This window comes from Amblyomma americanum, chromosome 1, assembly GCF_052857255.1.
Source record: "Amblyomma americanum isolate KBUSLIRL-KWMA chromosome 1, ASM5285725v1, whole genome shotgun sequence".
NCBI lineage: Eukaryota > Metazoa > Arthropoda > Arachnida > Ixodida > Ixodidae > Amblyomma > Amblyomma americanum.
This window is the reverse complement of record NC_135497.1, coordinates 39,339,915-39,363,299: the sequence shown is the minus strand read 5'-3', so window position 1 is coordinate 39,363,299 and position 23,385 is coordinate 39,339,915. Positions and strand designations below refer to the sequence as shown.

General features: G+C 50.2%; 1 protein-coding gene across 1 annotated transcript; it reads left to right on the top strand.

The window, feature by feature from the left end:
- The first annotated feature begins 1,174 nt into the window (after positions 1-1,174).
- Positions 1,175-19,122, top strand: LOC144112669 (uncharacterized). The gene is made up of 9 exons (XM_077645481.1): positions 1,175-2,545; positions 3,614-3,969; positions 4,643-5,638; positions 6,493-6,915; positions 7,794-8,053; positions 8,129-8,527; positions 9,177-9,453; positions 14,874-15,148; positions 17,508-19,122. Exons 1-9 carry the CDS (start codon positions 2,167-2,169, stop codon positions 17,899-17,901), a joined length of 3,759 nt encoding a protein of 1,252 aa, XP_077501607.1. The 5' UTR covers positions 1,175-2,166; the 3' UTR covers positions 17,902-19,122.
- The last annotated feature ends 4,263 nt before the right edge of the window (positions 19,123-23,385 follow it).

The window sequence follows — 23,385 nt, the reverse complement described above, 5'->3', positions numbered from 1 at the left end:
CGGAAGACGCGGGTTCGATCCCGGCCGCGACGATCGCATTTCGATGCTAACGAAATGCTAGAGGACCATGTACTGTTCGATGCCATTACCCGTTAAATAACTCCAGGCGGTCGAAATTGCCTGGAGCCTTCCACTATGGCGTCCATCATAGCCTGAGCTGCATTGGCGCGTTAAGCACCATGTAACCATAGTACTAAAAAAATCATTCACAATATGAGGTATCACGTTGTACTCCACCGAAATATCTCTCAGGCCATGATGTTGAGCAGCTAGAACAACAGCGTTTAGATCCCACATTTATCTCCCCACTAGGTCAGCGCTTATTGGTTCTTCAGCTAGCGCCAATGCGGTGGCGCTGCTTATCTCTTGTGTGAAAGACGTTGGCGATTTTTGCCTTCCAAGTTGTTCGTACGGCAGCGGAAGCTGTGAGGATCCAGGATTTCGAGGTACATAAGGAACGTGGATCATCACGCCCGTAGTACAGCCTCGAATGAGAAGTAAAGCGCTATTTTCAGTGAATTAGGATGTACTAGGGACGTCGTAGAGGTCTGGAGTCCTACATGATGATTCTTGGAGGCACGCAAAGGTGAATGCACCAATATTCATTATATCACATTGCCCGCTGGCGTTAATGATTCCCGTCAATCCCGTTTAAAAAGGGTATCTGCCCAAGGTATAACAAAGAACTAAAATTATATACAACTGCAAAAAATATGGCCGTGGCCTTTCTAGACCCCTCTGCATAAGTGATCTCATTCGGTGTCTTGAACGTTCTAAAGTCAAATTTTAAAACGCGCTCACGAATTATTCATCAATCTACCCCCTTTGCTGCAAGCTGAGAAAAAATTTTGAACGTTATTTTCCTCCCGTCTAACCTTGAGCGATCGCTGGTCGAAGCGCGGGTCGAAGTACCCAAGGACGACGTCAGAGCTGTTCCAGTCCTGAACGACTATGCGGAGAGGGTCCCACAGTCGCCAATGCTCGAGACGGTCAGCGAAGACCTTGCGGGTGTCCACGACCAGAAGCTGCGCGCTGCGCTTAGCGCTGCCAGAGAGGACTTCATCGTAGTATGCGCCGAAGACCTCGGTGCCGCTCAGCAGGTAAACCTTGCTCAGGCAGAGGGCGCCGTGGTAGAGTTCAGCTCTCGTTTTGCGGCGTCAAAACTATGCGCACGCCGAAATTTAGCGGTATTGTACGCAGTTAAACGCACGTTTATTCTGTGGGTCTGCATCCGGCAAACTTTTGTCCATGGCTGTACAGGCCCATGCATTCTTTTATTACCACTCTAAAATGATGATTAACCTACCAATTTTGATTGGTGTTATTGTAAATCATTTTTAGGTATGCGTATGCAATATATGAGGCACACAATTCCCTGTCAAGCTGCACTACTTTCGGCTTCATGTCTCTAGAGTTCTATGTATGGATCTAAAAAACAAACGTTTGATAATTCTCTCAGATTTACTCAATTGCTTCGACTTTGAACGTGTTTTCTTTCAGTCTGTCCTTATTTAAACTTCAGGTTATAAGCATCATCCATTCGAACGGATGCAGGTAGGTTCAAGCCACCTAGCCATGACTTGTGAAATTTTGCTCTTGTCTTGATTTTAGCCACCAATCAGATAAGCTTCGCTTCGTTACTTCAACTCGCTTAAAATCTACTTTTCCTTCACTGTCCATAAACCGCATGTTTTGAATAAATCAGCGGCATCTGTGTGCGCCAGCGCGGCCATATGCAAAACAGATGGGCGGACCCCGTGGCATGCGCCTGCGACGAATAGGGTCCGTAATGTCTATCAGAAACATTTAAGAAGTTCGTAGGGATAGGGTGGCCGCAGCAGGCACAGGGCAAGGTTAACTGGACAGATATAGGAAATGCCTTTGTTCTGTAGTGGGTGTAATAAGGCTGATGACGATTACGATTATGGCGCCTGTTTCAGATCATCCAAACAGTAAAAATAGGAAAAGCACAGCGTGTCCTTTAGCGAGTGTGGATGTGAGCAATAGAGAATCAGACATTCCTATCCCTGGTGATCCACATTTTATGAGGCGGAGTACCAGAACGGAGCACTAGAACGGAACACTAGAACGGAGCTCAGATGGGAGGCTACTAAGCGTTCAGGCAGTGAAGAAGATGTCCACGTGGAGCTCGTTCTTCTGCAAGCGATGAGGTGGCGCTTAACGCTTCCGAAGAAGAAGAAAGACACCGTACGCGCCGGACGTGTGATGGCTTCGAAGAAGGACTCCGCCTCACCGAGCGATACCTGCGAGGCCTTCGTCAAGGAACATCCCTCCGACAGCCCCGCTGCAACGGCGTCTCCTGCTGGGGAGGTCGACAAGAAGCCGGGCTCCAGGACCGGACCGATGGATGCCGCAAGTCCGAACCCTCGCGACACACCAGTAAGCGCCACCGTGCGAGTACGTCTTGGGCCCACTGGTGCCAACGGCCCCGTCGAGGCCGTCGAAGACGCCGAGGAGCACACGCCCTCGGACAGTGAGAGCACCGAGGAGAGCCCTCAGCAGGAGTCGCCCACGGACGGCCAAGGTATGTGCTAGTCGACTGGAAAGTGCTTCGAGTAGTTCCCATCAGCTTTGATGCCTACAAGGTTCGCTCTCCATTCAGCGGAAAGATAAGGGTAAACTGCTCAAAAATATTTTTCGCTTGGAGACGAAAACTTCTTTCATGAGATATGCATACAGATGTATTACAGGCATGGAATTTCAAGACATTTACCTTATCGTTGTCTTCTATAGCTGGTCTCGATCGTGGCTTATACATCCTAAAATGCAGCTATAGGAACAGTATCGCACCACATGAAGGTGACTGGCTTAAAAAATGTTGAGTAACTATCAGGATTTATCAGGTGTGTCCAAATTTAGAGAAAAGCTAGCTTCAGTGCTCTTTCCGTAAAAATTCCCTTTATTCCCTTATATAATTTGCGTCACGGTCCATGTAGTATTCTGATGCTTCTTATGGCTGTAGACGACCCGTCGGGGCTGTCAGTGGCTATTGTGCTGTGCACTTGAGCACGAGTGGACAGGACTCATGTTGGCCACGATGGCCGTACTTCAATGACGATGTTGGTATTGCTTTTTTGTCGGCGCATAAAGCTTTCTTAGAACCAAAGGAAAGCTTTGCTGTGAAAAAGGCGTGGATGGTGTCTTCTTCTGAGTGGGTTTTATAAAAGTGCCTGGAAAATGGATGGAACATGCGCAAGATAAGCGGAGATAGAAACCAGTGCAGATAAGCACTACGCGCCATCAAGGGCGCGCGCATGTGGGAATGAGGGATGGTAGGTTTCCCGCACGCCGGCGATGTGTACTATATAGAAGTCCACTCTTGTGCAGCAGTTGTGCATTTGGGTATTGGATGAGGATTCGGTCATTTGAAATATATTATCCAAGCAAGGTCAATCGCCCCACTGCGGCGTATTCTTATGGGTGAGTAACAAGCTCAAACGTCGATGTATTTAAGAAAATTCATGCCTCCTCAGCCTCAGTCCGCTATAGACACCATGCTGAGAGTTCCCTTCAACAGTTTGCCAGTTTGTGTTATGTTGTGATGCTTTCACCATGGTAGACATGAAGGAGCTTGTGATGCATGCGAACGCAGGCTCCTTGAGAGCTGAACGAAAGCCAATTCAACTGAAACCCCAATTCGACCTCCCGAAGATAGCGACCAGCCCTCGGCAATCATCGACAGAACTGCAACCCGACTCTTATCAGCACGGTGTTCAAGGACGGCCATCAAAGGACCACAGCAGCATCAGCAGCTTTCTCAAAAAGAATGCTCACCCGACAGCTCTGGGAAGTCCGCGCCCCGGGCCATCCACACTGCTACCGAGAACTCATGGGCGCAAAGTGATGAACGATGGAGTCCGGGGTATGCGGGCTCCAGAAATCGTCAAGCAACTCGAATCATACCCCACTGCGACGCCTCCATCGGGACAGCGCACCCCTGACTTGAAGGTTTGTGTTCTCTCCAAATGTGCACTGGAGCTCCCGTCGACGTCCTGTGGACGTCCTGAACGCCCTCATAACGTCATTGGGAGTTTTAATGTCATTGGGAAGCTGTTTTAACACTCTTCTTAGAATAGTTCATTCATGGTTGGAAACCAGAACTAAATAAAACAGCAAATTAAGGCATAGAACACTGCTACACATTACCTTAGGCGATGCGTTAGGAACACAAAATTAAATGACAATAGTGAAGAAAAGGCATGTTAATAGAGGTTACTGCTTTGTTAATTGTTTCATGTGTTATAGACCTCAAAGTTACACAGAAAGCTGTAGGTATTTACTGGTTGTCCATGTAGCGCTGATATGTCTGTTTTACTATCACGAACCAGCTCCTCGACAACAGGTCTTGCTGGCATATCTTTTCAAGCGGGCCTCTTCGTTTGTTTTCATAATTCTCCTTTTTAAATTAACGCTTGAGACTTGTCTGTCTCTTTACGTGTTCGTCTATGTCGTAGCGGTCTGTCTGCTAGCTCTGGCACGGAGGAAACTGCTCGATAATCGTTTACACTGCGTGAAAAAACCTTTCAAGTTTTTTAGTGTCTACTTTGCCAGAATGAAATAAATTCATTAACCATGCAGGCTTTCTGAAAGAATTGGTTTCTTGCTTTTTACACATTTGCAGGTTTTAAGAATAACGATACCACGTTTTGCCGGAGAGAGCAAATACCTTGCCGGAAAATATTTCCAGTCAAGCGGAACGCAGATGTCAAACAACGCCCGCCCAGAGTCAGGGACCCCGCCAGCGACGACTTTTGAGGATTCGGCTGCATCAGAACGACGAATCGGAGGTGGACCCCGGCGTAAGGGTCGAGCTTCACCCGGGGCTAGCTCAGCGTCTTCAAGTTTGACGTCACTCGTGATAGGTGGCAATCGGCGGCCATCCTTCTCAGAGCGCGACCAGCAAATGCAAGAATTTAACAATCGACGCGATCCTTCTGAACGTCCGGGCACAAGTACTGCAAGTGACGCCATTTGTAGAGATGTAAAATCCAGCCGCTCGTTTCCGACCTCATTTTATCCAGCAATGTCTGGCCATTGTTCCGGCAAAGACACTGCGCGTGAACCCAAAGCAAACAAGATGATTTTTCGGCCTACCGGCAGTCTGTCTGGCTCGAAGCACTCGTCACAAAAAAGCTGCCTGCGAGAGTATCTTCGGGACAAGCGTGCACTGTGCGAAGGTGACAAACCCCAAGGGAGAGCATCCCTATCCGGCAGGTCATTGTCTTCCACCTCATTCAGTCTGCGCGGAACTCCCGAACACAGCAGGGCGTCCATGCCGAGTTACGGAAGACACTCGCCTCGACGCATCTCAACGACCTTAACAGGCGACTCACCCGAGCGGAGATGTGGTCGACGCCGGCACCAATCTCACAAGTTCGAGCCCATTCGTGTGAGAATCCCACCGATATTCCCGAGATCCCGCTCCAGTAGCAGCGAGGGCCAGTCGGCACAATCGCTGGTGTCCTCAAAGTCTACCAGGTCGGACTCGCCGCTTCACCAGGCTAGCCGTCGGCAAAGCATACACCCGGCGTACTTGGAGGCAACGAGGAGCGTGGCGAGAACACCGCAGTTCGTGTCCAGCACAACGCAGGGCTACTCCGGCAACAGAGGCGTCAAGGTGACATCTTAGGCTAGGCCGCTATCAGAGGCTTAGCGATGACTGCGCAGTGCACTGTTCATTACACTGTCTACGTTGCTTGGAGACCTTGCTGAACAAAAATAGCGCGCTGTAATTACAGCATTGTTGCATTCTGTTTCAGGGGAGGTAACTGTTAGTGAACTGCGAATAAAGAGTGAATAAATTTTATTTTACTCCTGAAAACGCGGTGGCTAGGTATCATAGGTAAAAATAGCTTGAATAAATTGGTAACCAGTTCGTCCAATTGGTGACTTTAATATGCCAACGTCATTAGGCAGCATGGTACCAGCGCGAAAAACAAGGACAAAGGGGGAAGAAAGACAACACGAACGCCGGACATCAGCTGAAATGTATTGCACAATTGGTACCATGTTCCATAATAATGCAAACAAACTAGCCCAGCTGTCTACTCTTAGTGTCAACGTCGCCTTCCCTCTCATGTTGGCCCCAGTGTGATGCTCTCGCCGCCGGAGACTAAGCCTTGAAACGGAAGGCGAACATTTTAGTATAGGGGCCTGCTGAGGAAATTACAATAGAGCAAGCCAAGAGCTTGCCTAAAAGGCTCGACAGACTTTGCAAAGCACGTGTTCCACGTGGGTCATCGCAAAGTGTGAGGGCAGTTAGGAGCCTCTGGGCGTACAAAAGCTTGAGGTTGAGGGTTGGTTGAGGTGTTGAATGCTACAGGTGGGGTTAGCCTTGCTTTATCTGCCGGAAATTGCAAGCTCTCCCAGGAGCCTCTGCACAAATGAGCACAACCCTCCAAACAAGAGAGTGGCAGGACGCGTATGCTTTGTTCAGAAGGCCCTCCCACGACGCGAACAATGTCACCGCAGGCGCTCTTCGTAAGCCAGCCGCCGGTGGTGGCCATCTTCGGCGTGGTCGTCCTGGTAGCGGTGCTTGTCGCGTCCCTCTTCCTGCTGGTACTCTTCACCCGGCCGAAAGTCTCTCAGTGGCACGACACCATGCGCGTGTGTCGTACCAAGCGGTGCCTCGAGTACGCACGCCGTCTTCGAAATACGCTGAACACCTCGCTCAACCCGTGCGAGAGCTTCACGCATTTCGTGTGCGACGGCTGGCGGCGCCGCAATCGGCTCTCCGTGCGCGAGGAGGCTTTCCTCGGAGTGGTGCGTAAGCTGTCGTCCCTGCTGCTCTCGGTGCCTGTGCCCTCCACGGGCCAGGCGCCGCTGCAGAGGGCAGCCGCCTTCTACCGCAGCTGCGACGACGTGCTTCAGGGCAGAGCCGACGAGCTGAGAAAGGTGAGCTGCTTGCATGTACGAGGCTTTCTTGGGCGGACGAGATTTTGCTGCTCATCATCATTACCGTCAGCCTGACTACGCCCACTGCAGGGCAAAGACCTCTGCGATGTGCCTCCAGTTAATCCTGTCCTTTGCCAGCGGCGGTCAGCGTATCCCCGCAAACAACTTAATCTCATTCGCCAACCTAACTTTCTGCCGCAAACTACTACGCTTGCCTTCCCTTGCAATCTGGGCGTAGAGCGATGCAAGAGGTGCGCAGCAACGCTGGTCATACATAGTTTCTTTTGTTTCAGGGGAATATTCCGAACGTGCACGACACCATTACTCAATTAGATGCGCGCTCCCTACCCGAGTACCGCAGACTAGACATAGAGTACATTTATTTCTTTTCTATTGGTCCATAATACTCTCAACACGAGTACGCCTACATAGGAGTAAAGAGGTAGTAAGCTGTCCTCAAGCACACTACCTTTCATAAAATTGAGGGCTCTAGAAGACAGCTTACTCCCTCTTTACTCCTTTCTGTTTAGAGGGTAGTATTTTTATCCCGAAATCTTGAGGTGCCGTGTAGTTTTGTGAAGATAATGAATTTCCTTGTTCGTTCGTTGCTCCTTCATTATACAAAAACCTCGCGTGGCTATAACTAGCTGGAGTCTGCTCATGGCTATATTTTACCTTTCTCCTTAGGTGTTGATTAGTCTATGTCAAGTCTATGTCAAGGTTTAGCCGCCCCAGAAGAGTTTGATATACTTCCCTTCCGTCCGCCTTTTGAGACTGCCGTAAGGATGCCAGTGAGGTGATTCACAAGCCAAACATCATTCGATCTTTTCAAACCACACTTTTAAGGGAGATCCTTCCCGTTCTCACCGCAATCGCAGGTCAAGAGAGCCCTGTTGGACGCGGGCATTATGTGGCCCCGCCTGCCTAAGGACTCCAACAGGTCGGACCTGCTTAGCACGTGGTTTCACGCGTCCATCAGGCTGCACTGGAGTCCACTGCTCCACGTCATGCTGCAACAGGACCCGAACGTCACCACGGTTGCACTGGAGCCGCTGAGTGATTTTGAGCGCATTCTCCTCAAGCACAAGGGCTTGGAGGGCAGTGACCACGAAGCGAAGGTGTACTTTGAGGAGCTCAGGTAAGCGACTTGCTGGGAAAACTTTTGTGAATGGAAGCTGTTCTGGCACGTCTGACGGCCGCATATTCTACGCAGGCGGGAGTTTCTAGCTAACCGTGAACACGATAACGGCAAGAAGGACAACACCACCGTGACCTTCACAATCACGAAACAGCTCGTCGAAACCCACCTAAATCCGCTGGGAGATGCTTTCGAGAGCACGCAACTATTTGACAGGGGTCTGGACACTGCATTCATGTTCCGAATGGTGCCAGGGCTCACGAAGCAACGCTGGCTTCAGGAGCTGGACTACTACTTGGGAAACTCAGAGCGAGACGTCGCCTTCGTGTCGGAGAAACCAAGATTCGTGCGGGCGTTCATGGGTCTTTGGAGGCTACACGGGGAGGACCAGATGCACCTTTTCTTCTCCTGGTGCATCGTGCAGACGGCGGCGCTCTTCGCCAACCAGAAGCTACTGCTCAACTTCCACACCAGGTGAGGGGACGGGCTATCGAGCCTAGCGTGAACTGAAAGTTAACGTTCGTTCCACCTAAGACGGACGTTTGACATCCACTCATTGCGGGAAAAACGTGACGCGGCTGAATAGAATCCTTCGGCTAGCTAACCTCAATTATTCGTTGCGGTGTCTTTGCGGAAAAAAAACACTGTTAGAGCAGCAGCTTGATCGTTCCAAGTTAGCCTCAAGTGATCACCTTCAAATCTCGTTAGACGGTATCGTGCTGTCTCGGCATCCGTTCGGATGGATGATGCTTATAACCTGAAGTTTAAATAAGGACAGACTGAAAGAAAACGTGTTCAAAGTCTTAGCTATTGTGTAAATCAGAGAGACTTGTCAAGTGTTTGTTTTTCACATCCATACATAGGACTCTATTGACAGGAAGCCGAAAGTAGTGCTGCTTGACAGGGAATTGTGTGCCTTAAATATTTCATACACATACTTACAAATGATTTACAACAACAGCAATCAAAATTGGTAGGTTAATCATCACCTTAGAGTGGTAAGAAAGGAATGTATGAGCACAGCCATGGACAAAAGTTTGCCGGATGCAGACTCACGGAATAAAAGTGCGTTCTACTTCGTACACTGCCGCTAATTTTCGGCGTGCGCATGATTTTGACGCAGCAAAATGAGAGCTGAACTGTACCACGGCGCCCTCTGCCTGAGCAAGGTTTACCTGCTGAGCGGCAGAGAGGTCTTCGGCGCATACTACGATGAAGTCCTCTCTGGCAGCGCTAAGCGCAGCGCGCAGCTTCTGGTCGTGGACACCCGCAAGGTCTTCGCTGACCGTCTCGAGCATTGGCGACTGTGGGACCCTCTCCGCATAGTCGTCCAGGAGTGGAACAGCTCTGACGTCGTCCTTGGGTACTTCGACCCGCGCTTCGACCAGCGGTCGCTCAAGGTTAGACGGGAGGGAGATAATCAAAATTTTTTCTCACCTTCCAGCAAAGGGGTAGATTGAAGGATTATTCTTGAGCGCTTTTTAAATTTGACTTTGGAACGTTCAAGGCACTGAATGAGGTCGCTTATGCACAGGGGCCTAAAGAGGCCGCGGCCATTCTGTGCAGTTGGATTTAATTTTAGTTCTTTGTTATACCTTGGGCGGATAACATTTTGAATGGGTTTACCGGAGTCGTTAACGCCAGCGTGCAATGCAATATAATGGATTTGGGTGCATTCACATTTGCGTTCCTCCAGGGATCTTCTTTTAGGACACCGGGCCTCTATGACGTCCCTACTGCATCCTCATCCAATGAAAATAGCCCTTTAATGTGCATTCGAGGCTCGACTACGAGCGTGGTGATGAACGGTTCTTTAGTGCCGTGTTCATTCGTGGCTGCAAGGCGCCCGACAGTGCCTCGAAATCCAGGACCCTCGTAGCTTCCGCTGCCGTACGAACAACTTGGAGGACAAAGATCGCCGACATCTTTTACACACGAGATAAGCAGCGCCACCGCATTGGGGCTTGCTGAAAAACCACTAAGCGCTGAGCCAGGAGGGAGATAGAGGTGGAAACGGAACGGTGTTGTCGTTAGCGGTTCAAACTAATGCCGTGCGAGCTATTTTGGCGGAGTACTTGATGCCTCGTATTGTGAATGATCTATTTAATATTATAGTTGCATGGTGTTTAACGCGCCAATGCGGCTCAGGCTATGAAGGACGCCATAGTGGAAGGCTCTGGGTAATTTCGACCGCCTGGAGTTATTTAACGGTCAACGACATCGAACAGTACATGGGCCTCTACCATTTCGTCCCCATCGAAATGGCCGTCACGGCTGGGATCGAACCCGCGTCCTCCAGGTCAGCACCCGAGCACCGTAACCACTGAGCCACCGCGGCAGCGCTTTGGGAAAGAAGAGTGGCGTTCAGACCTAAAACATTGCCGCCGGTAGGCTTCTTTACAACCTTCCTGTTAACTTTGCGGCGCTTCGACTGAAGGTGGGGTGACAGAAATGCTGCCAACGTCCTCGACGAAGCGCAGCTCCTTTAACCCAGAAGTCTGTCTATTGCAATGTTTTTCATTATTGATATATGATTGCACCTCCCTCTGTAATACATAAAGAAAACAGAGTGCTTGCAATGGAAGACCACGGATGGCCCCATGAGGTAATGCAGTGTACTTCAAGACAAGATACATATTGTCACGTTGGCGTTGGCGTACAGTCAGCAACGGCGTTAAGCGACCGAGAGTCAGTAGCGGCGTAGCCCTGGACGAGAGCGCTTCCTCAACACTTCGCTCTCTTCCTGATCGGCGCGTTCGTCTTCCCGAGCGCTGGCGTGATTAGCCCCCTCCTCCGAAAGCATCGACCCGATACTGAGAAGAAAGCAAGGAGTCTCGAGAAGAGCTAGGGTGGTGTCCTTGCGTAGTAGGGCTTCAGGCGAACCACGTGGACCACTTCGGGCCGGTGGTGGCGTCTAGATTGTTGACTCCCTTGAGGGAAGACTTCATAATTGAGGGCTCCAAGGCGTCGCACAATTCGGTAAGGACAGAAGTAGCGGCGCAAGAGCTTTTCACTCAGTCCGCGTCGTCGGACAGATTGGAGACCAAACGCAGACAAGGTCACGTGGGTGGTATTCCACATGCCGCCTCCGTAGGTGGTAGCGTTGTGCGTCCTGGCCCTGTTGGTCCTGAATTCGAACTCCTGCGAGTTGGCGGGCAGCTTCGGCGCGTTGTAAGAAAGACGCCACGTCGTCATTTGGATGATCGTCGACATGAGGCAGCATGGCATCGAGTGTTGTCTTGACCTGACGTCCATAAACTAGGCCAAATGGTGTCATGTTGGTTGTTTCCTGCACGGCTGTATTGTATGCGAACGTGACGTAGGGTAGGACGTCGTCCCAGGTTTTATGTTCTACGTCCACGTACATTGAAAGCATGTCCGCAAGCGTCTTGTTTAGGCGTTCCGTCAGTCTGTTAGCTTGGGGATGATAAGAAGTCGTTCGACGGTGACTGGTGTGACTGAAAATTAGAATATGGTGCAGGAGCTAAGAGCAAAAGGCAGCCCCTCTGTCCGTAATTAAAACTTGTGGAGCACCATGACGTAAAACGATTTGAGTAACAAAGAACTGGGATACTTCGGTGGCAGTGCTACTTTGAAGAGACGCTGTCTCCGCATAACATGTGAGATAATCAGCGGCTACTATTATTCACCTTTTTGCGGAGTCTGATGTCGGAAAGAGCCCGAGCAAGTCCATGCCGACTTGTTGAAACACTTGCGAAGGCGGCTGAATTGGCTTGAGGAATCCGGCTGGCTTCACGGGCGGAACTTTGCGGCGCTGGCAATCCCGGCAAGTGCGGACGTAATGCGCAACGTCAGGGCACAGGCGAGGCCAGTAGTACTTGTCTTGAATCCCAGTTTGTGCTCTAGTAACACCAAGGTGGCCGGAAGCTGGTTCGTCATGGCAGGCGCGAAGAATTTCGTCGCGTAGGTTCACAGGGACGACCAGCAAGTATTTCTTACTGTTCGCGGCGAAATTCTTCTTGAAGAGAACACCGTTTCGTATGCAGAGAGACGACAAAGCTCGCCTGAAGGCTTTAGGAACTCTCCTGCTGGTACCTTTAAGATAACGAATGATGTCGTGGAGGTCGGGTCGGCGCGTTGATGCTCGGCGAAATCGTTGGCATGTATTGCATTCAAGAAGCACTACGAACGTTGCCAGAAATGTTTGGCCTTGCACGGTTACCCGCGACGTGCATGTTCCCGTTGGCGTGATCAAATGGCCCCCTGCAGTACGCATCTGTTGGCCGTCCCAAGCGGTTGTGACCTTTTTCAGTGCCGCCGCAAATTTTCCCCTGAGCACAGAATAATCGGCGCCAGTATCCACCAGCGCGGTCAAATCGGCGTCATCGACCGAAATCTCTAAGTCGGCTGCTGCTAGCGTCTTACTTTGGGGATGTCGAGGCATTCGGTCTCGGCTGCAATGCGTCGAAGGAGTCCGTCATTGAGGAAAGGCGTCGTGGCCACGGAGGGGTACGTGAGGACATCGGCTTGTCTTGAGGCACTTTGATGAGTCGTCGGTACGGCTAGGGCATTCGGCGTTGTGTGTGAACTAGAACTGTCTTGCAGCGATGGAGGATCTTGCACATTTTGTCGTTGAGCAGCCGCACCTCTAGAGGCTGCAGCATCTAGTTTCCCCTACGGGAACTCCGAGACAGGTCTCGTCCTGGAGAACTGTAGCGACGAGGAGATGGTGATCGAGAGAAGCGACGCTGTGCTGAGCCCGCTTGCGAGATGTAGTCCGCGATCTACTGCGGTCGTTCTCCACATGTCGGACGAGGACAGCCGACGGGGAATCCTCGAAGACCCATCTCCTTGTATGGGCAGCGGCGCCAAACATGTCCAGCCTCACCGCAATGGTAGCACAGCGGCTGATTGTCTGGTGTTCTCCAGATATCCGTTCTGCGTCGTCCTAGGCGCTGTGGAGAATTCGGCTGGAGAGGTTGACTCCGCATAGCGGCGGAGGCAGGTACATCGTAACGTGGGTTCGGCTGGGACGGAATAAAACGACGTGTGGCGGCGGCGTAGCTGAGATCAGGGTGCTGCGGCTGTACCGGGTCTGGGAGAGGTAGTGGTGTGCTCGTGCTTAAACCTTGTTGCACCTCCTCGCGAACAACATCAGCAAGTGTGGCAACCTGAGGCTGTACCTTAGCCGGAAAGAGCTTTGCAAGTTCTTCGCGCACAATGGATCGAATTATCTCACGTAGAGATTCTGCCGAGTTCATCGTACCTCCCTCCACAGTGGCTTTGTGCATCGATGCTGTTGGGCGGTAGTACTGTCCGGTCCTCATATCAAGAGACTTCCCGATGGAGCTCGCCTCCTTTATGAAGTCAGTTACAGTCACTGGAGGACTTCGAACCAGGCCGGCGAACAGCTGCTCCTTAACCCCTTTCATCAGGAAGCTTACCTTCCTCTCCTCCGACATGCTTGGGTCCGCACGTCGGAAGAGTCGCTTCATTTCTTCGACGTACACCGTCACATTCTCGTTGGGGAGTTGATGTCGGGCACGCAAAAGCAGGTCAGCATTCTCCTTGCGTAATGTGCTGTCCTTGAATACTTGGAGAAACTCGGATTTGAACGTATCCCACGTTCGAAGGCCAGATTCATTGTTGATAAACCAGGTCCTCGCGTAGTCTTCGAGGGCGAAATAAACATGACGCATCTTGCAGTCAGCACCCCAGCCATTGTAGATGGCCACCCGATCGTACTGGTCCAACCAGTCTTCGGCGTCCTCGTGGGGTTGGCCGTGGAAATGCGGTGGCTGACGCTGGTGGTGGAGCAGGACAGGCGGAACTGTAGCTGGGTTGGTATTCATTGTGGGAGCCCTTCGGGGTAGATTAGAAGGGAGTAGTCCAAATTCGGGAGATAGGCCTTGCAATCGGCGACTGCAGTGGTGGACTGGCGTGTCTACCTTAGGTATTTCTCAGGGACTTGAACTGCGGCTTGAAGGGGGCGTACGGTATATGAGCAACGTACCCAGCACCTCCAACAGATGTCACGTTGGCGTTGGCGTAGAGTCAGCAACGGCGTTAAGCGACCGAGAGTCAGTAGCAGCGTTGCCCTGGACGAGAGCAAGGAGACAGGTGGGCGGATGGTACTAGGAAGTGTCTAGGGATAAACTGTCTAGCTAGTGTAAAGTGAATTGTAGGTGGATGGCAAATGCATCTCCCAAACAGAGGACACATTTTGTGGTGATTATGATTCCTCTTTATGCTCCCCTTTAGAGCCTGAAAAAAACACTGCTGAGAGTACTTTCCTCAGTAGAACGTGTTGTCGGGCTAGTTGTCGGACTGGACGCTGCTTCAACGATCGTGCACGGGAACATGGGTTATCGCTAACAACGAGGGAGGGATCTAATTTGGCTCAGCATTGCCTTTCCCTCAGTGTCTGTCGGCCACGGCTGAATGAGATTAGAGTTTTGGGCTAGAGTCGCGATTCAAACGCACGTGAAGATACGAAAGCGTATTTCATAAAGAGGAGATGCATGTATCACTGATTCTTCGATTGTACTGTTCAATAGGAAGGTAGCCTTCCCCGATAAGACGACAAAGTTCTGGCCTTGGTGTGCTACTGCTTGTCGCATGCTGTGCCCTTTCGGTGCGAATGATCAAAGTGCATTCTTTTTCCTTCAAATATGTGATGTGTCCGTTGAATAAAATCAGCTGTAACTTTGCGCTCGTCCCGTACCCTGTCTTGTGCGCGTGTGTGTTTCGCGCCAGTACCATGTCTGAAATATTTTCCTCGCCTCCTAGCACTAGACATAGTCCTAGCTTAGTAGTGAACTAATTCCAACTCTGCGGCCTTTCTTTCTTCACTATGCAGCCCAAGCAGGACGAGCCGACCTTCCCTGACATGAACACTTCGTTGGTGGACAACTGGCAGGCGGTCAACCTGGACCACGTGGACGCGAACGACCTCGCGGTCTCGGTGCGAATCGAGTTCGCCGACTGGTTCACTCTTCTTCCGGGCCGTGACTTGGCGCTGCTGCCGTATGCATTCTCCTTTCCCTCTCTGGACGAGAGCGCCGCGCCGGCCATGAACCACGGAGGCCTTGGCTACCGCGTCGCCTCGGCACTTAGCCGTCTGTTCACCGACAGGTAGCCGACTATGAAGCAACTCCGCAGAATCGCGTGCTCAAAATGAATCGCGAAGTGAAAGCTTTCATTCCCACTTCAGAGAATGTTCCTTTCACTTTGGTCAATCACGTCAAGGTGGTCATACCGCGCCAGACGCAAGTTCGACTCTCCTGCAGTCCAAACCGCTCCGGCGCGGCACAACGGCAGTGCCTGGAAGCGCATGCGCAGACGTTCACCGCGCCATCTGTCGTATATTCGCGAAACAGCACATCCGCGGAGAGGGGGGGGGGGGGGGAAGCGCTCTTTCGGGCCGGCGGCTGCTGACGCACTCGGCGCGAAATAGGGACATGCTCCAAGTTTCCACCAGTGCGGTCGGAGTGGACCGAAGCCGCCGAATGCGTCGGGGGTCAAGCGCCGTTGGAGTGTAAATGGTATCGGTTTGGATAACGTGACGTCGCCGTGCCGGACGGGCGCGCGCGTTATGTGCCTTGACCTTTCACTTTGTTGAGCCCTCTGGCGAGTGCTTGTAACGCAAGAATCGGCTATGGTTGTAACGCTTCACACCTACTTACTAAGGTAACAACAGCACCAAAAACGTACCCTGATACTATCACAGCATACCGTCTTAATAGGCTCATGAATGCAAGTTTAAATTAATCATCTCGTTAAGAAATGTCACGTGCAGAAAACCGCTTCTCTTCCTGCTTGCTGTTTGTCAGCTCTCTCTCGCCGCCTCTTCGATCCGTTTCTTTCCTTCGTGGAAAGTAGTTTGATGACCCCAAGGACACTGGCTTGGTGGTGGTGGTGAAAAACTTTTTTAAAGCTCGAAAAGAGAGTTAGGGCGTCAGAGGACCCCGCAGCATGGTCGGTATCCTTAGTCCGGGACACCGCACGACGAGGCCCCGTCTCGCGCCCGCTTTACCAGAGCCCCTTGGGGCTCCAGTGTGGAGCAGTTGAGGAGGGCAGTCTCCCACGTCTCTCGGGTAGAGGTAGGGGAAGGTGACGATTCTGAGTACGTGCTCACACCGTGTGAATGATATCGCAGCTCGCTCCACCTTTGTTATGACCAAAGTGTTTCATTGCGGCAGACAGGGAAGGTTTCCTGTCTGCAGGCGCCGCAGAGTTCGCTCCTCCGCTTTACTCAGTCCCTCGGCAAGGAACGTGTAGAGGCGTTGGTTGTCGCAATAATGAATTAAAATTTTGAGGAACCGCGAAAACGGATGATGAGGACCCCGGTGCGTAAGCGCTCGGGCTGCCGCATCAGCGATCTCATTGCCTCGTAGACCCTGGTGGCCAGGAAGGAGCCCAGGTTATGTTTGTCTTCGCCAAGGGAAAAATCACCTCTTGTCTCCCGGCATGCTGTCGCGCGAGGCCAGCGTTCCCCCATTATTTCTGCTTACCATTATTTGCACCGGGTTGAATATGGAATCAGATAGCTGCAGAAAAATCAGCCTGCAGAAAAAAAAACTAAAAAGCCATAAAAGTGGCTGATTAGGATTGCATTTTATGGTCAAAATGATTTCAACGGATCAAAATACGCATACTTTCAGTTGTTCATAATGCTGCGCAGCTGTTGGAGCAACGGCAAATATGTTTTAGGAGGTCTTTAAGGAAACAGCTGATGCTTTTCTTGGTTCTAAGTGGTACATAAACGAAATGTATAAAAACGTCACTGTTAACTTTTTGAGGCAAAAGCCTTTCTTAGCTCATGAGTAGCTTGGGCGGCAGTTGTAGACAGATCTCGAGGCTGTCCACCAAGGTGTCCGCACGAACTGTCATTCATAATTTTACGGTACTTCATGAACATTGGATTTATGCGCAGATCGAACAAAGGCCGCCAGCGTATGAGACTGGTACGCCGCCAGAACACTTCGGCATTTGTAGCTGAGTAAAGCCACGTGGGGTGAATGCACAGTGCTTAAAACTTTTTTCGAGATATATACTGAGGCCTGCATCAGTAATTATGAGCATGTTAATTATAGATGCGGCAATCAAGCGAGTACCAAATTTCCTCCGTTTCCGGTAAATTTCCTCCGTGCTTGGCGTGCAGTTGTAGCGCCATCATGCAGCATCTCCTGAGAACACCCCTCGCAATGTACGACGCTGGCCCAGCAGATGACGCAATTGGTTGACCACGCATTATCAAGGGACATTAACAGCCGACAGCTTTCACATTTCCGCACGTAAGGAGACTAAAGTGCACGTCATTTTTTCTTTCAGCGCCTTTTCCAATCGTTCGTCAGTGAACTGGTCATGCTAGTAAGACAGTACAAGGCCAACGAGCTAAGCACACATTCCAAAAAATGTGCAAATGTGTGTAGTGCGTTCGCACATACGCAAAAAGAACTGCCTGATCGTACATTAGGCTATATAATTGCAGCTACATCATTTCGCCGGAAGCCGGGTTCTCCATCGGGAGGTCGCTGCAGTGCGCCGCGAACAGGAGTGGCGAACGCGGAAATCTCTACCCCGTGCTCCGTCAGCTTGAGCACGCGCTCGCCCTCGAGGTGTCGCTGCAAGCGTACAGACAACGCAGCGCCGCCTCGGAGGGGTACGACGAACTTCTCGAAGGGTTCGAGGGCTACAGCAGCGCCGCACTGTTCTTCATCGCAGCGTGCTACTCAACCTGCCTGGGCAGCGAGCGTGCGTTCCCTGAGGCCGGCGACGACGAGTGCGATGAGATCTTTCGAAACGTCCAAGGGTTCTCCGACGCCATCGGCTGCGCGCCCGGTAGCCCAATGAACCCATTTGTCAAGTGCGGCATCTTGACGTGAATCTATGCATATAGAAGGGCGTCCGTCGCGTGGATGACGCCGCTTCTAACGAGGACTGACTGATATGCTGAATTTTATGCTCACATTACCTATTTTCGTTTTTTAATATTTTCGGATTACGCTGTACAAAATCACTGAGTGCACTCTTCGCAAACTATAGTCACCATCGATAAGAACGTACAATGCAGATTTCCTCACTAAATTTGTTATACTACAAGTACTTTAGACTTACATGGCAGAAGTCTTTGTGCCAAAGTTAACAAAACAATCAAATCTCTATGTGTATAAGCTTGTTTCGCAGAGGTATTGCTATAGTTCTTGATTTTTTTAATGTCATTACGTGTCTTGTCCATTCGCCAGAAAAAACCAAGTGTGTTACACGAGCATTCAACCATCTTCTGAGAAACATACTGAAATGTAGCGTTCGGCAGCGAATGCGCGCGTTGGACAACTCCCGGTTGCGAGAATGCAGAGGGACCACAAGTAACAAACATTTTGGTTACTTTTTATTATTGCTGCCTCATGAAGGGTTGAAGTGTGTTGGATTTATTCAATGTTTATTCTAAATATTGTTCATCTCTCCGGCTGTTACAGCGGGAATCGGGTGCTGCATAAATTTTCCCTTTCTCATTCTCCTGTTTGCACAATTCCTACGCGTATTGAGAGAGATCAGGGATGCTTTAATGGACTGTATATGACCATAGTTAAGAAAATGTGACTTCCTGTTGCTTTTGGCAGGTTGACGATAAGAAGCATTTGGAAACGCTTTTGCAACCATACCGACTTCAGGTAACGGTCATCTGTGCACCGTACAGTGTTGCCTAAGTCATAGATTTCGCCCTTTGACTTCAGTGCTCAAAACATCTTGCACCGACTGTTTACGCACCATTGATATTAGGATGTACAGTTTGCTGATACCAACTTTGTTCCATATTTATTTCTGAACACTTGTATCTTTGTTCTCTGTATCGCTCTCTACAAAATTGAAGAGAACTGTTGTTAATGCAGCGGCTTTTCTTTCATGGTATGAGGAATACCACCTGGCGATAACCAACCCCATTGCGGAATATTGCCCAGCATTATTTCGGTGCATCTCACACACTTCCCGATTCGGAGAGTCCTCCCTCCACAATGCAGTCAATAAACTCTCCCTAAAGAGCAAGTAATCGCGTGACGTTTTATTCATGAACGCCTCCTCAATTGCGGCAGCGCAGTTAAGCTCTTTTGCCTGCTTATTGAACTGGAGTTGCCCTGATGTGGAAGGACATGCGTTGCCAGCTAAAAGGAAGTTTAGGTAAAATTGTGAAAGAGCATAACAAAACTACAATTTTAAACTGAGGTATATGACTCCATAACTTTAAACTGATGCATGTGCTGGGCAGGTGTATCGTATTCGTCCCTTTTAGGATATTTATTATCAGTAGTAAACCGAGGAACACATTTGAAGACATGGAGGTGTCTGGAGTGAGTGGCGAAACGTCTTTCTGGTATTTTGGTTCAGCTGCGAGAGGCCTATAGGACTCTCGGGTTTGGTTTTTGGACTTCGAGGATGTGTTCACATTTGGTGGATGTATAGCACCAAGATACTTGCTGCAGCGATGCCGTCTGGCCCTGTCTAATGCACGTGTTTTACTGCTGCATGATATTGTCACGGATCCAACGACTGAGACACCTGTCACCAGCAGCGTTCCCAGAAAAGGCCTCAGGGCGCGCATGCATATCTTCACCTCTTTGTCTTTTTTTGCTATCTGGGGCCACCTGGTGGCATTACTGCCCCGTCCCGAAAAAAAAAAACTGAAAACCATCAGGGCGCTACGAGCTAACTTGAGAGGTTAACGGGACAAAAAAACAACTGCGGAAGTGCGGTCGGTTAGTGCGTGAAATAGGGCTTCATACGGAGTACGCGGAATGCTTCAGGCTGGGGTCGACGGCGCGCACTCTGCTCATATCCGTCGGGCAGAACTTCATAACTCACATCCATGACGCGACGCAACGCACTCTAGGGGCCAAAGTAGTGGCATATGAGATTCTCCGACAAGCCTGGGCTTCGGACAGCGGTCCACGTCCACACCCAGGTTGGTACTCGACGTGCCGGTGTCGCTGGTGATAGCGGCGTGCGGTTGTCCCCTGTTGCCGCCTGATCTGCATGCGGGCGAGTTGGCGCGTTTCCTCCTCGTGTTGGACGAATTCATCGCCGTGTGGCGCGATCGCCCGGTCGCCGGTAGCGCACGGAAACATGGCATCCAACACTGTGTGCACATCACGCACGTAAACGAGGCGAAATGGCGGAAAGTGTGTTGTTTCTTGTACGCCCGTTTTGTACGCGAAAGCCACGTATACGGGAGGACCTCGTACCAACTCTTATGCTGTAGGTGTGCGTACATTGCTAGCATATCCGCTGTGGTTTTGTTGAGTCGCTTGGTGAGCCCATTTGACTGCGGTTGGTAGGCAGTAGTATTGCGATGGCTCGTGTGACTCAGGTTGAATACCTCGTGCATGAGCCGTTCCTCGATCGGTGATTACGTAGGACGGGGCGCCGTGTCGTAAAACGATGCGGTGCACATAGCGTGTCACATAGTCTGTCGCAACAATGATATACTTATTGCCAGTTGATGATAGAGGAAATGGACCCAGAAGATCCATGCCCACTTGATCAAACGGCGTGCGAGGAGGTGCGACTGGTTTGAGCAAACCCGCGGGCTTGAGGGGAGTTGACTTGCGGCGCTGGCATTGACGGCAACCTCGGACGCAGCGGCGGATGGTGGCGGCAAGTCTTGGCCAATAATAGGGCTGGCGCACTCGAGCGAGGGTGCGTGTAAATCCCACGTGACCAGAGGTGGGCTTGTCATGAGAGGCAAAAAGGAAGTCTGCACGGAGGTCTGACAGCACGACGAGGAGTTAGGTGCGGTCACTGTGGCTCGAGATGTTCTTGAACAGGATGCCATAAAAAGGAGTAAATATGCCCGGAAATATGTCAGGCTACGGTGGCTGCGCTGCCCTCCACATGGTCATTGACAGATCATTAGTTCATGTCAGCTCTCTGGCTTGCTATTGGGCCGGTATTGCTCATCACGCCAAGGAAACGAGGGTCATCCTCCGTGCTGTCATCAGCTAGCTCGACCGGTGCGCGAGAGAGCGTGCCTGCATTTTTGTGCTAGCGTCCAGATTTATACGCAATTGTGGAATCAAACTCCTGGAGGCGGAGGCTCCACCTTGCTAGGCGGCCGGATGAGTCCCGTAGATTGGCCAGCCAGCACAAAGAATGGTGGTTAGTCACGACTTTGAATTGGCGGCCGCAGAGGACAGGTGGAAATTTCATCGTGTCCAGCACAACCGCGAGACACTCCTTTTCCGAGGTGGAGTAGTTGATTTCGGCGCGTGACAGAACGCGACTCGCATACGCAATCACTCGTTCCGCGCCACCTTGGTGTTGCACTTACAACGACTTACAAGTACCTAGGAATTCACTTTCAGTCTGAACTAACTTGGCATCACCATATTAACAAAACCTTAGCATCAGCAAACCGCGCACTCGGCCTTCTTAGGCGTAATCTCACAAGCGCGCTTTCACATTTTAAAACACTTGCTTACATCACACTCATCCGCCCGGAAGTTGAGCACGCGTCTGCCATATGGGATCCTCAACAAGCATACGTCATAAACGACATTGAACCCCAGCAAGACCGCGCTGTTTGCTTCATCTTTTGAGATTATTCACGCTTCACCAGGGTCACAGCATTAAAACAGCTTGCCGAGTTGGAACCACTATCATATCGACGCCATTTCACTCGCCTAACATTACTTCACAAACTGTACCATCATATCCCGCCCTCCACGATGACATACTTTTGCCACCCCCTGCAGTCTTTCCTCGTCGTGACCACGATAACAAAATAAAACACCTAAAGTGCCGTTCATCGCTTTACGCGAAATCATTCATTCCTCGCACCATAATAAACTGCGACAACCTACCATCGCACATAGCTACTGAGGTTAACTTCCAATCCTTTCTGCATTCGTTAAAGCAAACCATGGAGTAACGCATTTTGTTCTTTTGTTGTATGATGTGTATTATAGTATTACGGAACATTTTATTTAGCGTTGTTTGTTGTTTTATTTGTGTACTCTACTAACTTTATTTCATACTTTGTTATTGGATGCATGATTTGTTTTATTTCAAGTGCCTGTGCCGTACTTTTATGCTTTTACCCCCCCCCCCCCCCATGTAATACCCTCGCACGAGGGCCCTTAGGGCTACTGTAAATAAATAAATAAATACCTATTAATCTCGACCTTAACATACCTGCTGACGACTTGACGAAGGTTTTTGACAAAGTCCCTCACAAACGCCTGCTACTAAAACTTTCACAACTGAACCTTAACCCACGCGCCTCCACTAAACGTCGGCAATTTGTAGAAGCCAACAAAAAATCGTCGCTCTCTAAGGTACTCTGTGGTGTCTAATTTGTAGAAGCCAACAAGAAATCGTTGCTCTCTAAGGTACTCTGTGGTGTCTAATTAGGCACGGTTCTTGGCCCTCTTCTTTTCTGAATTTGCATCAACGACTTGCCTAATGATATCTCACCAAACATCCGCTTATTCTCCAACGATCGTTTCGTTTACAGTTCTGTTAATAGAGCTGCAGATATTGTTTTTTAGTGTAACCTACAAAATCTGGAGGAGTGCTCTCGTAGATGGCTGATGATCTTAAACACTAACAAAACTGTGCTTGTTCTCTTCCACACACAACAAAGTTACCCTATATCCCAAATTATCTTCTGAAGGGTTCCAGTATCTCATCCCTCAATTGCATTATCTTGGTGTTGACATCTCGGGTACCCTTAACTGGTCTAACCAAATAACGCGCATAATTAACAATGCTAACAAAACTGTCGAGTACCTTAATTTACGTCTAGCTTCAAGAGCACTTAGAACACGAGCTTATAAATCATTAATTTGGCCTAAGAGTACGCATCTGCCATCTGGGACCCCGCTCAACTTACCCTAACCAACTGTATTGAACTTGCTCAATATCGCGCCGTTCGAATCTACTCAAACTACTTATACTCCAGCAGTGTTACCTATTAACCAAAAATGCTGGCTAATGCAGCAGAACATCCCGCGCGCTGAAGTGCCAGTCTCCTGATCTGGGTTTCGGTATCGTCGTGTTCATCAACTTCTCTCCGTAATTTTAATTAACATGCAGTGTCGTGGCGTCGAGTGCGAACGACGCGACCGGCGATGGAAGGTGAGATGCAGCCCGCATGGTGTCAGATGGGTGATTAGGGATGACATTCGGAAGACAAAAAGAAACGTACACACACAAAAATGGGAGTTCTCGCGCCATCCATCTCCACACGCTGTTCAACACAAACAAGCCATCACGTGGCACCGTGTGGCGGTGGTGCATGCCAGGGGTCAACGACACCAATAAAGTTCTGCAGTCAGTCTCCTGGTAATCTGATTACAAACAATCTGAGGCAG